The sequence below is a fragment of the Phyllostomus discolor genome, chromosome 13, assembly GCF_004126475.2.
Source record: "Phyllostomus discolor isolate MPI-MPIP mPhyDis1 chromosome 13, mPhyDis1.pri.v3, whole genome shotgun sequence".
Classification (NCBI taxonomy): Eukaryota; Metazoa; Chordata; class Mammalia; order Chiroptera; family Phyllostomidae; genus Phyllostomus; species Phyllostomus discolor.
This window is the reverse complement of record NC_040915.2, coordinates 7,039,064-7,053,611: the sequence shown is the minus strand read 5'-3', so window position 1 is coordinate 7,053,611 and position 14,548 is coordinate 7,039,064. Positions and strand designations below refer to the sequence as shown.

The 14,548-nt window shown below is 38.7% G+C and overlaps 1 protein-coding gene across 3 annotated transcripts in view; it reads left to right on the top strand.

Moving 5' to 3' along the window:
- Positions 1–14,548, top strand: part of AFF4 (AF4/FMR2 family member 4) — a 92,296-nt gene that overhangs the window by 58,712 nt on the left and 19,036 nt on the right. For all 3 annotated transcript variants that reach the window (XM_036014860.1, XM_036014859.1, XM_028527393.2), the window contains 8 exons: positions 3,576–3,612; positions 5,323–5,371; positions 7,300–7,354; positions 7,811–7,848; positions 7,968–8,130; positions 8,786–9,703; positions 13,076–13,164; positions 13,767–14,007. In XM_036014860.1, the coding sequence (XP_035870753.1) occupies positions 3,576–3,612; positions 5,323–5,371; positions 7,300–7,354; positions 7,811–7,848; positions 7,968–8,130; positions 8,786–9,703; positions 13,076–13,164; positions 13,767–14,007 (1,590 nt within the window). The remainder of the gene's footprint in view (positions 1–3,575; positions 3,613–5,322; positions 5,372–7,299; positions 7,355–7,810; positions 7,849–7,967; positions 8,131–8,785; positions 9,704–13,075; positions 13,165–13,766; positions 14,008–14,548) is intronic.

Genomic DNA, 14,548 nt, shown 5'->3' with positions numbered 1-14,548 from the left:
CTAAGCTATTCTCCACTTAATAGCAGTTGTGATCCTCTCAACATGTGGTTGTCAGTTCTTTTGCTTAGTAAACTGCATACACACATACATCTTTAACATGGTCTGTAAAGTCTAAAAGCCACGTAATCTAGCTTCTCAGGGCTTGAGTCTCATTTTTCACCCATCTTCTTCCTTCTGTCCTGTTTCCTCCCACAGACTGCATTGTTCCTGTCCTTTTTGGTCTTTCCACATGCTGTTCGTTCTACCCTGAACACTTACCTTTACTTTCCTTCCCCAGTGTGCTTCCCGCATATCCTTCAGATCTCAGTCTGAACAGTTAGTACTTGCTCAGGGAAGCCTTTGGTAATCTTCCTGGCCAGATTTATGTTCATATTCATGTTCTATTCTCTCTCACACACAGACACGCAATTATAAATTCTTATATAATACTGTTTGTATTTGCCCTTCCTTATACTTATCACAGTTGCCATTTTATATTTACTTGCATGAGCAGTTGCAAAGATAGTCATGAACATTATTTGCATGGGCGTTAAGCTCCATGAGGACAAGGCCCTTGTTTTTGCTTATCAGTCCGTTCAGTCATTTATATGGGTGAATGTCATGCAGCAGAGTTCGTTTTATGCTTAGGAAAGACAAAGAGGCATTGGAGGCTCTATGAAAATAGAAGAGTAATGATATCACATACTAAAGCTTGGCCTTTAGAAAGGTTAGCTAGAGGCTGCAGCTGAGTGAAGGAGAGACTGGAGTTAGATGGCCATTGTAGGTGAAGAAAGATAAGGACCTGAAGACTTTGCACGGAGAGGAGAATGTTGCATCTAGTAGATGTTTTGAAGACAGGATCCAGTAGCACTTGGTGACAGGCTACTGGAGTCAGAGGTTACTTAAAAGCTTGGGCTATTAATCCTTAGACCACTTATCAGGTAAATTAGCAATCCAAGGTGATGGAGGATTCTTTTCATTTTTAACACAATTCACAGGAGTGACCTCTTGCACACTGCTTTATTTATGGGTTTTAAGATAGCATTATTAAGATATAATTCATATACTATACAGTTCACCTATTTGAAGTATACAGTTAAATGGTTTTGAATATATTTATAGACATGTGCAACCATCACTACAATTTTAGAACATTTCATCACCTCAAAAAGAAAGTCTCTATTCTTAAGCTATTATCCTCTTCTCTCTTGATGCCAGCCCTGTGCAACCACTAATCTACTCTGTCTCAGTAGATTTCCTCTTTCTTGCCATTTCATGTAAATGGAATCATACCATATACGGTCTTTTATGCCTGGATTCTTTCACTTAGCATGATGTTTTCAAGCTTCTTTCAAGTTGTAGCATGTATCAGTACTTCATTCCTTTTTTTTTTTTTTTGGCCAAATAGTATTTCTTTTTATAGATGTATGTCATGATTTTTATACATTCATCAACTGAAGGACCTCTGTGCTGTTTTGAGCTTTTGGTTATTATGAATAATATCACTGTGAATATTTGTGTACACATTTTTGTGTGAATATGTTTCTATTTTGCTTGCTCATGTGATAACTCTTAATGTTTGGTCATTTGAGGAACTGCCAGAATGTTTTCCAAAGCAGCTAGCCACACCGTTTTTACATTTCCATTGAGCTTTCAGTTTCTCTATATCCTTGGCAGCACTGCTTGTCTGGCTTCGTGATTCTAATCATCCTACTGTGTGTGAAGTAGCTGTCCCATTGAGGGTTTGCTTTGTATTTCTTCTGATGAGAAATGATGGCAAACATCTTTTCATATGCTTATCAGACATTTGTATATCTTCCTTGGAAAAATACATATTCAGATCCTTTGCCTATTTTTTATTGGGTTATTTGTCTTTTTGTCTTTTGTTCTTTTTAAGTAAAATTTACTTTTTTTTTCCAGAGAACTTTTCTTCAGTCTTTAAGAACTTAGCTCCCTACATAGGCTTTGGTGGAGGTTGTGGGGCAGCACCTGAAGGTCAAAGTCAGGGTGGGATATCTGGTCCTTCCATGTTTCACAGGAATGATTCCCGACTACCTTTCTGTGAATGGCACAGCTCACACAATAATGTAGTTTCACATACAGCCTGGAAGCACATAGGTGTCAAAGACACTCGCTTTGGAAATGTCTGTAACAGCTCTGTTTTGAACGATGATTTTTTTTTTAAGATTTTATTTATTTATTTTAGAGAGAGGGGGAAAGGAAGGAGAGAAACAGATCAATTGCTTCTAGCAAGCTCCTGACTGGGAACCAAACTGGTGACCCTCCAGTCCACAGAACGGTGCTCAGCCCACTGAGCCATACCCAGCTAGGGCTGAATGATGAACTTTTTAATGGCCTGGTCCTTGGACATACATCGGGTGCAGTTGGTGCAACAAACAGGATGCACATGGCTGCAGCCTCTTCTGGCACACTGGTTGTTTCTTCTTTTCTTGGTCATGTTGGAAGTGAGGACCTGAGAAAGTTGGGTTATTTGTAGTTTTATTAGTAAGTGGTAAGAGCTCGTTATATATTGTAGGTGTCAGTTTCATCAGACACATGATTTGCAGATATTTTCTCCCTATTTTATGGGTTATCTTTTCACTTTCTTGGTGGTGTCCGTTGAGGCACATAAGTTCTTAATTTTGGTGAATTCTCATGTTATTTGTTTATTTTGTGTCTTGTGCTTTTGGTGTCATGTGTAAGAATTCTTCCCCAAATCTAAGGTCATTAAGACTTGACATGACATTTTCTTCTAAGAGTTTTATAGTTTTAGCTCTTAAATTTAGGTCTTTGATTCAGTTTAATTTTTTTGTATTGTCTAAAGTAAGCATCCTGCTTCATTCTTTTGCACAAGGCTGTTCAGTTGCCCCAGCATCATTTGCGGAAAAGACAGTTCTTTCCCCCCTGGCTGGTCATGGCACCCTTGTTGAATGTCAGTTGACCACAGATAAGGGTTTGTAACTTTTTTTTATTAGCAAAACTGTATTTGAGCTGTCACACTGTTTGTATTTCTCTTTCATGGATAATTATGTAATTAAAGGAAGATTATGTTTATTTTTAAATAGGCATTTAGGGATGTTTGTGTAATTTTAGTAGTACATAGTGTACCACCGACATAACCTAGGAAAATGGTCATTTACACATGTGAATCAGCTATTTCGATCGTGACACTTGAGTTTGGAAACCCTGACTGGAGAGCAAACCCACAACCTTTTGATGTACAGGATGACGCTCCAACCAACAGAGCCACCCATCCAGGGAGAGACCAAGAATCTTATATTTGCTCTTCTGTGCTCTGAATTAGGATATGAGTACCGTGGATGCAACTGAAAAGAAAGGAGTGATAAAGAAAGACTATTAGGTCGCTTTTTCTTTTTGTGTTAAGTTCTGGGAAAGTCCGTTGTTGACTACAAAATTTCTGAGGCTGATTAGATGGAATCATTAACTTCTTTTGTGTTTTTTTATGCATTCTTAGGAACTTGGCATAATCTTTCATTGAATTAGCTGGAATTGAATTATTTAATTTAAAGCCTTTTTTCACTAATGAAACTTTTTCTCTTACTGTTACTGTATAATTTGTATCCCCTTTATCTTAGGAGTCTCAGCAGTCCAGCTTTGGCCCTGGAGAACAGAGTGAGTATTTCTTTCCCTCTTGGTTTTCTTGAGCAGTCATTTCTCATGGTCATATCATATATCGCTTTAACAATTTTTTGCATTGTCTTATCCCAGTTTTTATGATTTGATGATTAGTGAGGTTGAACTGAATCTTGATATGCTTTAAACATGAAGAATTATAGCATTGGAGAGCAAAGTTAATTACTTTTTAAATTTATTTATTTTTAAAGCGGGGGAAGGGAGAGAAAAAGGGAGAGAAGCATGGATGTGCGAGAGAAACACTGATTGTTGCCTCTCACATGGCCCCAACCCTTGACCAGGCTGCAACCCAGGCATGTGCCCTGACAGGGAATCAAACAAGCAACCTTTTGCTTTGTGGAATGTTACCCAACCCACTGAGCCAAAACGGTCAGGGTGAAAGTAACTACTTTTATTATTGAGTATTTGAACTACAAAGTTCTTGGATTCAGTTTGATTGTCATTTTATAAACTCAAGAGCCATTCTGTCTTTCCATCTCCTTCATGAAGACACTTGGTTCTGTAGTAGCAAAACTCCATCCAGGTAAGAAGGGGTCACTAGGTTACAATGGCTCTTCTCTTCCTGTGTTTATATATTTACTCTTTGGGTATGGGAAGAAAGCCTGCTGTTAGCTACATAAACCCCCTCCACCTCCATTCCACCCTCTTGGCCTCTCAGAGAAACTTGTTTGAGGGGAAGATAGCCTTAGGGAATTCAAGCCCAGGAGTAAGGCAGGAACTAGAACAAATGTCTAGGCGTCACCGTATAGCTCTGCAGCAAAACATGCTCTCTTCACCAAGAGCAATGCCCTCTTAAGTAAGGTAAATTAATACTGGTAATAAGCTATTTTGGGAGGTAAAAATATGAAACTTTTTGCTACTTAGTGTGTTACTTTGAGTGATCTTAAAGATGAAACTAGAAGAAGATCCCTTTTATGTTAACAAATTTTATCTGTATATCTATTTCTTCTGTGTTAAAGCCGTTGTTATAGGCAAAAGGGACCTGACATTGTGAATATACAGAAAATAGGTAGCTATGGACCGGAGAGTTTACATTTTCTGTCTTAAAATCTTTTAGGAATGCCTCATCCTTCCTTTTACCCACTGACCTCTAGTCTCTCTCCCCAAAACTGACTATTGGCAAATGGGATCATAAGCTGCCCCTACTTGCTATTACCTCTGTTGTTCACTTAATTTATTTTAGAGCTGTTTTCATACCAGTATAAAGCTCTAGCTTATTCTTTTTAGCATTAAAATTGTGTTATACTGAATGAAAGTACCATAATTCATTTCAGTAGTCCCCTCTTGATGGACATTTGCTTCCAGATTTTGCCATTATAAACTATATATTATATAATAAACATCCATGCATGTGTTCATGTATTCCTCCAGATATATGTGTTAGGTAAATTCCTTTTATTATAATTGGGTATGTGGATGTGTGCATTTAACAGTACTTCTAAGATAATATTACCAGATTGCCGTCTGAAAAAATCACCTGAGTTTATAGTTCTGCTAACAGCACAGGGATGCACAGGCCTATTTCTACCAGTATCTCACGTTATTGGCCCTTAAAGTGTTGCAGGTTTGATGGATGAAGAACTGTATCTCGTTTTTTTAATTTATATTTTCTTAAGGGTATATTGATATATATTTTACAATCTAAATAACCCTACTTCAGTTGCTGATTCTGCATTCTTTTTATTCTAGAAAGATATAACCCTTCTTCTAAAACCTCAAATGGACATCAGTCTAAATCGTAAGTTTATTGATTAATAAGCTTAGTGTTTGTCTTTTTTGCTAAACATCTATATGTAGTATCTGTATATTTAGAACAACACTTAGAAATATGCACTTAATCTCTTAAGACAGGGCTAGGCACACTTTTATGTAAAGGGCCAGATGGGGAAGTGTTTAGGCTTTAGGGTCTAGATGGTCTCTGTCCACCTGTTCATCATTGCCATAGACCATGGCAATCTGTGGCTGTGTTCCCATGAGTCTTTCTTCACAAGTTGGTGGTGGTCTGGATTTTGTTTGCGGGCCATAGTTTGCGTACCTTTGCTCTGAGATTACAGTTGTTTTCCCATCTCTCCAAGATGTGTGTTTGTGTTGGTAAGTTGTTTTTAATAAAGAAGACATTAAAAAAGACAGGATTCTTCATAGGCCCTCTATTTAACCACTGAATATAGACTATTAAGGCAATGTAATTTGTACTGTTACTAAGTTTCCCTACTTTTATTTTGTAATGCATCAAAATTCCATAGGGTAGTATATTAGGTGACAATAAATTCTAGATTAAAGAATAAACTCCTGAATTCTTGAGACCACAAGTCACCTCAGTGAGTAGAACAAAGTTCTGAAAAAACTGGCCAGAAATAGTGCCAGCTTTATGCCATAACCACAGTCTATACTGATAACCTCAGCCTCTTATATGTGCATATAAGCCTGCCATATATGTGCATATCACTTTGGTTGCTGAGGGAAAAGCAGGCAGGGCCTTGAGTAGTTTGGTAAAAGCTTTGACATATTCACATGTCAAATCACAAGAGCTGAGGGAATTTAAAGTAAGCTACTTGCTTACAGGAAATCAGCTGTGGAGATGTGCTAAGCTCTTGTCCAAAAGGAAACTCTTGTTTTTTTTTCTATCCCACTTTGTTGAGCCAGCCTTAAAACACTTCTCATAAATCTGTAGTTACCTGGTTATACTTTATTTCTGTGTGAACTTTCATGTGATACTCTGAATTTGGGGTCAGATTTAGAAGATCATGTTAAACTTTGAGGAGAAAGTGTAAATAGTTAGTAGAGTGAAAGAAGATTTTCCTTCCACTGATTGGAGACTTATGAAATTTTAAGAAGAAAAGTAATGGGACTACCGATAATGAGAAATTAAAACTTTTTCTAGTTGTATTTCTCCCTAAACTTTGTATTAACTGTTCTCTCCTATAAAAAGGCAAGAATGTTACTCATTCTTTAATTTTAATTTTGACTTTACAGCCTTAAGAAAAATATATCTTGGTGTTTTTTAAATTGTTTTGAATTTGATCAATAAGGATTTGGAATCTGGAGCTTGTTTTTAACACATACATTCTGCAGTATAACCAAGTTTTTTACCCATAATTCTTTCTTCCATACAGGGCGCTCATCTGTCATAGTGAGGTGTTTATGAACTAGAACTTTGATTTTATGTTCTGGTTTTCACATTTACTCAGTTGTGCAAATCTCTTCACGGAACATTGGCGACAGTGAAGGAGAATTGCTGATGCTTTCATTTTATCTTCCTCCCTTTTTTAGGAGTTATATCTCTCTAGTAAACTGTTGGGTATGAGTACGATGATTTGTCTTAATAACGAATGGGTGTGTGTGTATGCAATTAGAGAAAAATTAGAGATAACAAAAGTGAGTGTAAAAGTTAATAGAAGGTGGCTTTTGTTTAATTAGAAAAGATAGATGAATATTTTACTTATGGAAAAGTTAGAGTTTCTGAAATTGTAAGTTACTTATTTCTGAGGTTTAACTCTGGATATGAACCAAACCAGACAGAATAAGACTCTGAATTTTTTTTGTTTTTCAGTTGAATCTTTGGCTACAACAGTGATTATTTCTGGAATTCTTAGAAGTTATTTAATACTCTGGTATGGCATAATAAACTGTTTCAAAACTAATAACTCTCTCTGCCTTTCCTGCTAGGATGTTAAAAGATGACCTAAAGCTGAGCAGCAGCGAGGACAGCGATGGGGAGCAGGTGGGTCCGCTCCTGCGTGGCTTCGCCAGCTTCATGCAGTGTTCGTTCTCACTGGTTTTTAGTGAGAATTACAGTAAAAGGACATCTGCCATCCAGTTGTTTAAAATAAGTTAATGCCTGCTTGCCAACATTGGAATGTTGTCATTTTCTGGTCTATCTTTAAACCTCCGTTTTCTTTTTTACTTAAAAAAAATGGTTTTTCCTTAATACTTATGATGGATCAGAACATACTAATGAAGCATGAGATTGTTGACAAGAACTATTCACAAAGCTTTTTATCATATCCTGGCAATTAGTTATTCTTTAGGTTGAAACAGTATGTTACAAGTGTTACTAGCGTGGATGCGCCCACTAGAGAAACTAGTTTTTCTGTGAAACACTCAGATAATTGTTCACATTAAGCATATAGAGTGCTTATTTATTAATTCATTAATTCCTTTCTTGTTTTAATTTTAGGATTGTGATAAGACAATGCCAAGGAGTACACCAGGAAGGTAGGCATCATTTTATTTTGTAAAGTTGGTTGGCAGATTTGAATGTTTTCCTGTTGTCATTGTTTAAAAAAAAGAAAAGAAAAACCTCTTTGGTCGCTTATGTGTTTTATCTCTTTTAGTAACTCTGAACCTTCACACCATAATAGTGAAGGAGCAGATAACTCCAGGGATGATTCCAGCAGCCACAGCGGGTCTGAAAGCAGCTCTGGATCGGACTCAGAGAGTGAAAGCAGTTCCAGCGACAGCGAGGCCAATGAGCCCTCGCAGAGTGCATCTCCGGAGGTGAGAGGGAGGCAGGGGCACCTTCCCTGGGCCCTCTTTCGGCCCCTGGTGATGGCCAGGTGAAACCTGATTCAGATATAAAAGGTGAAGGAAAGAAGGGTACATATTTTGACAAAATGGAAAATCGAACTGTATATCTTGGAGGGCACCTAGGTACTTTGGTTTCCTTGTTATTTAAACATAGTCTAGATTGGGAACTACTTGAGGTCATATTTCAGGTCATAAAAATACTGGATTTTTTTTTGTTTGGGCCTTATTTTATATTTTAATGTGGTAATTCATATTGTGTAGTTATTGTGGCTAAAAAGAGTCTTATGATATAATTTTACTGTAGGTTGATAAAATATGATTAAAATCTCTGTTGGTACCTATATTATTTGTTTGCTCTCTGGATACTCTATGGTATTTCAGATTTTGCCTTTGAAAATAGATTGCTGAGAGGAATGTTTACTATTTAAAGGCCATGTATGACATTAAGCTTATTTTCTCATTCAACTGATTAGACCTAATAGTCAATGTTCAGCCTTTGGCCTTGGTTTAGGCAGAACTATGAAAAACAAGTTCCACTAGGCATTGTGTTCTTCCTCTTCCTGAGACTATAAAGGAGGGAGAGAAAGCCACAATACTAATGAAAGCATACTTCTCTGTCTTTCAGCCTGAACCACCACCAACAAACAAATGGCAACTTGACAATTGGTTAAATAAGGTGAACCCACACAAAGTGTCACCAGCTTCTTCTGTGGACAGTAACATCCCATCATCTCAAGGCTATAAAAAGGAAGGCCGGGAGCAGGGTGCTGGGAACAGCTACACTGATCCAGGTGGACCGAAAGAAACGAGTTCTGCTACCCCCGGCCGGGACTCCAAAACTGTCCAAAAGGGATCAGAAGGTGGGCGTGGGAGGCAGAAGTCTCCTGCACAGAGTGACAGTACAACACAGAGAAGAACTGTAGGCAAAAAACAACCCAAAAAGGCCGAGAAGGCAGCTGCTGAAGAGCCCCGGGGAGGTTTGAAGATAGAAAGTGAAACCCCCGTAGACATGGCCACCAGCATGCCCTCCAGCAGACACAAGGCCGCCACCAAAGGCTCGCGGAAACCCAACATAAAAAAGGAGTCCAAATCCTCCCCTCGCCCTTCAGCAGAGAAAAAGAAATACAAGTCAACCAGTAAATCTTCCCAGAAATCAAGGGAAATCATAGAAACAGATACCTCATCCTCAGACTCGGATGAAAGCGAGAGCCTTCCTCCTTCCTCACAAACTCCTAAGTACCCCGAGAGTAACAGGACTCCTGTTAAGCCCTCCTCAGTGGAGGAAGAAGATAGCTTTTTCCGGCAACGAATGTTCTCTCCTATGGAAGAGAAGGAACTTCTTTCACCCCTTAGTGAGCCTGATGACAGGTACCCACTTATTGTGAAGATTGACCTGAATCTCTTGACTAGAATACCAGGAAAGCCTTACAAAGAAACAGAGCCACCCAAAGGGGAAAAGAAAAATGTGCCAGAGAAGCACACAAGAGAGGCTCAGAAACAAGCCTCAGAAAAAGTTCCCAACAAAGGCAAGAGGAAACATAAGGTTTGTAAAAGGTTTTGTTGTTATTTTCATTTTTAAACATCAAAATCTAAAATGCAGTGGAAGTCTCAGCCAAGAGTGACTAGTTGAGTCATGGCTATGAGGGAAGCAGAGGGTGAGCCCAAGGCCCAGCTGAGGCTGCAGACAGAACAGTCTCCTGGGACCCCTGTGCCTCTCCCTGGCGGCTTTCATAGAGCAGCTTAGCTTCTCGTTGGGTCACAAGTGAGCCAGTGCCTCTGTTCAGAGTGCATGCTGGCCAGTATGGAGGTGAGAGGAAAGCAGAGATTGCAAACTGGCCTTCACAGCATTCTTCAAATTTTGGTTTGAAATGTCTTTAGTTGGGATATGTACTCTCTAGGTTGTCATACTTCTCTTATACTCAGACCAAGTCACATTTTGTAAATGACTAATTCCAGCTAAAACATGGACTCACTGATTTTGGCAGGTCCTCAAGAACTTCCTTAAGTACCAGTCCACCGTCCGTAACTGTACCCCACCTCTTCGCCCCTTCAGATGCCCAAATCTGCAAGTTCAGAAATAAAAACATGTGCCAACACATAGGTAGCTCTCATCTCTAAGTACTTCCCACATAATTCGGGTTTAGAAATGCAGCTTGGTGTATATATTTGTCAGCCTTTTTTAGACCCAGGAAATGTGAAAACTCACAGATGTTTATGATTGGAGGGTAGTAGACATAATGGAAAGAGCTGAACTACTTCTATATTTAGATAGAGATTGAGAAAAACACCTTCATCTTTTCATGCCTAGGGAGGAATTTGTATTTTATTTATTTTTAAAATTACTTTCAAGATTTTATTTTTAGAGAGTGGGGAGGGAGGGAGAAAGAGAGGGAGAGAAACATCCATGTGTGTGAGAGAAACATCAATCAGTTGCCTCTCATACACGCCCCCGAGTGGGGACCTGGCCCACAACCCAGGCATGTGCCCTGACTCAGGATTGAACCAGTGACCTTTTGCTTTGTGAACTGATCTGATGCCCAATGAACAGAGCCACACCGGTCAGGGCTAGTGAGGAATTTTCAGAGCAAAGTGAATTTTAATAATCTGTTTTAAAGAATAGTGTAATTTCTTGATACATAGATGTGAACATAAGTATAAAAGACTGGAAGTATGAGCAGGTGAACAGACAGGTACCCCAGGTGGTCTTGGAGTAAAATCCCAGTCACAGTTGACCTTAAGAATGTCACACAGTAGGACAGGAAGAATACAGCATTTTCTTAACATGAAGTAAGCTAGAGGTTTTTCCTCTCTTGAAAGAGTACTGTGTGCAGATGATGAGGTCTATTTGGACAAACTAGAATAATACTTGTCTCTCCTTATTTACTTATTTTTTGTTGAAGATATTTTAAATTTTTAATTTCTGGGAAACTGAAGCTTACTGTGTCAGTGCTATAGGGAACACGTCCCCATCACTGTGATGTAGGGATGCTTAATTCAACTAGTGAGCTGTTTCCGGCTGCTGGCCCCTGTAGCCCCCAACCTCTGATTGTTGAGTCTGATTATGGGACTTCATTTGTAGAATTACATGAAGTAAGAGCTTGTGTATGATAGGCTCTGCTCTTCAGAAAACTAAGATATGGGATAAAAAGATGGTCCTTTTGTGCTTAACAAGTGTTACATGTTCTTTATCAGATTTTCAAATGTTTACAATATAATTGAGCAAATGAAGGTCCTTTTTACTCTTTGGTTTAAAAAGATATTACCTATAAGAAAACATCTCCTTCCTCTAAAGTCGTTCCTATGTCTCCTCTCCTCCCTCCGTCTCACTGGTGTGTATTCCTCCCAGGTTTTCTGTATCAATGCTTGTGAGTCAGATTTTGATTTTACAAAATATGTAACAGCAGGAAACTTGGTGATGCTTTTTGAGATTGGTGGCTTTGGTAAAATTAAGTTTTGGGCAATTCCTAAAGATAAAGCAGATGACAATGACAGGAGACCCAGCCAAGGGTAATGAGGGATGTAGATGTCCTTTTTCTCATGTTTTCGTGTGTTCATCTTTAATCATTTGTGTAGGGCAGTGATTTTCGACCATTTTCATCTCATGGCACACAAACTAATTACAGAAACTCTGCAGCACACCAAAAATATGTTGTTTTGTTTTTTATTTTGCTGCTCTGACAAAAATAGGTATAATTTTGTATCATTCACACTGAATGGCTATTGTTGTATTGACTGTTGTCATTCTTTTATTTGATAATCTCGCGCCTCTGACTAAAGAGTCAGGTGTTGGCGTGTTTTAAAAATTCTTGCAGTCCTGTGCCCTGATGTTTAACACAAATATCAAAAAGGAAAACTTAGATTCACCCAGAAAAGTAGTATTGGCAATTATAGATGTGCCCATAGGTTTTGTTTTAACAAAGTTTTTCAGAAATCATTAGGCTTGGCTTATAATAAAAAAGATGGACAGTAGCAAGTGTCAGAGATGTGGAGGATTTGGAATTTCCAAACTGCTCAGGGGAATGTAAAATGTAGCAGCTTTGGAACAGTTTAGCAGTTCCTCAGAAAGTTAGTGTTACCTTTTGTCCCAGGTCTTACACTCCTAAGTGTGTATTGACCCAAGAGAAATGAAAATACATCTGCACAAAAACTTGTACTTGAATGGTCTTAGCTGTACTATTCCTATTCGCTTAAAGGTAGAGAACAGCCTAAATGGCCATCAGCTGTTGAGTGGATAAATAAAACGTGGTCTATCCATATAGTGGGGTATATTCAGCTGTAAAAGGAAGTGAAGTACTGATAAATGCCACAACATGCACGAACCCTAGAAATGTGCTAAGTGAAGGGAGCCAGACACAAAACACCACCCATATTATATGTTTCCATTTGTATGAAATGTCTACCATAGGCGAATTCATAAAGACAGAATGTGTGGATTGGTAATTGCTAGTGTTTAGGGGTGGAAACAATGGGGGGTGACTGCAGATGGGCACAGGATGTCTTTTTGTGACGACGAAAGTATTCTAAAATTGGTTGTGGTGATGGTTGTGCAGCTTCTTGTGAATACACTAAGAGCCATTGAGCTGTGCACTTTGGAAGAGTGAATTTTATGGTGTGTGAATTATATCTTAATTACAATTTCATCTCCCTCTCCCTGAAATCATTGGTCTGAAAAGATGCCATCTAAAAGATACAGGAAATTTGTTCTAATATTTGGGCTCTGTTTATCTAAAATAGGAGATTACTGAGCCTTAATACCTAACTCACTGAACATTGGTTAGATAATTCTTTTCCATCACATTTGTCTTCTTGCTGAAGTTTATCAAGGATAAACTATTTGCAGGTGCCTAGTTCTAGAAACTAAAATCAGATAAATAAAATTCAAACCTAGCAGCTCTGTTTTCTGGTTTTTATCTAGAATGAAGAGGATAACCGAGCCAATGAGAGCAAGAAACCCAAAACAGAGGACAAGAACTCTGCAGGCCACAAGCCATCCAGCAACAGAGAGTATGTCTCTAAAGCATGTTACATGCATGTTAATGCATGTATGCCCTTTGCTATCGGGTACTTTCTAACATGCTCTTGGGATGTCTTTTAACATGTGTGTGTCATATACATATATACACATACATATACCAAATAGTGGGAGCTTTTGCTTTTAGCTAATAGGGATGGAAAGCATTTAAGGTTCAGTCTTCCTCTGCTCTTTTTTTAGTGGTCTAGGGGTAAGTATAAGGATACAAATTAAAGGAAGGCTTTACCACCCTCTGGCTAGGTGACAAGCTTATCTGTAACTTTCAGGAGACTGATTGGTAACTTGTGAGCACTAATATCTTCCTTTACCATTCATCTTTTTGTTCAGTTAGTTGAGCAGCATTTATTGAATACTTGTTGCATGGCAGGCCAGAGGTTAGGCACCATGGGGGGAGAAAAGCCAGACAAGATGCATGCCCTCATGAAATTTGCAGCTTTGTTTTGCAGAAATCATGTGTCCTAGTAATCTTACAGGGGAAAACAAATTTGTGTGGAGATCAGTCAGAGAGAAATAGGTGGACTCAGTCACCCCTCTGACTGTGTGGAGAAACGAGGCCATTCCTTTGGTTTGGCAGGTCAGCTAAGCAGAGTGCGTCGAAAGAAAAGGATTTGCTGCCTTCCCCTGCTGGGCCTGTTCCTTCAAAAGATCCAAAAACAGAGCATGGCTCTCGGAAGAGGACTATTAGTCAGTCTTCTTCCTTAAAGTCAAGTAACAACAGCAACAAGGAGAACAGTGGCAGCAGCAGAAACAGTTCGTCTGCATCAAAGCAGAAGAAAACCGAAGGGAAGACTTCCGGCAGCTCTAAGGAGGCCAAGGTAAGACGCTGGGGGCCTGGGTCTTTCGAAAAGCAACTCGTTGCCATGTGACTTCTCTAAGGTAACACTGTGCTTTGAAAATTTTGTAAACATTTCATTAAATTTATAGGCCTGTGCATTTTTACTCTCAAAATGTCATGTTCTTGATAATAAACTTCTGCAGTGATCTGGGACCATGAAAGCAGCAAGTAAGCTGGCCACATGCCTAGTTGGAAAAGTTAGTTACGGGTAAACAGTTGATTGTGATCTAATAATACATAGCTCCAGTTGCTTCTCTGTGGTTTGAAATTGGATTGAGAATTTTTAAAATTGGATTTTATAAGCAAGTTATATTGCATAAAGTGACAGAGCAACCATTTGGCTTTGATTCATGAAGAAAAATTTCTTTTCATTTAGTTACCTGGTTAACTCAGCTAACACTGGAATCATTCCCAGAGTGTGATCAGATGTTGGGGAATATTCTTACATGTGTGGATGGAAATGAGTGCAGCCTTGAACAGCCTTCTTTGAACTGTCACCCTCAGTTTAATTTACCAGGTTA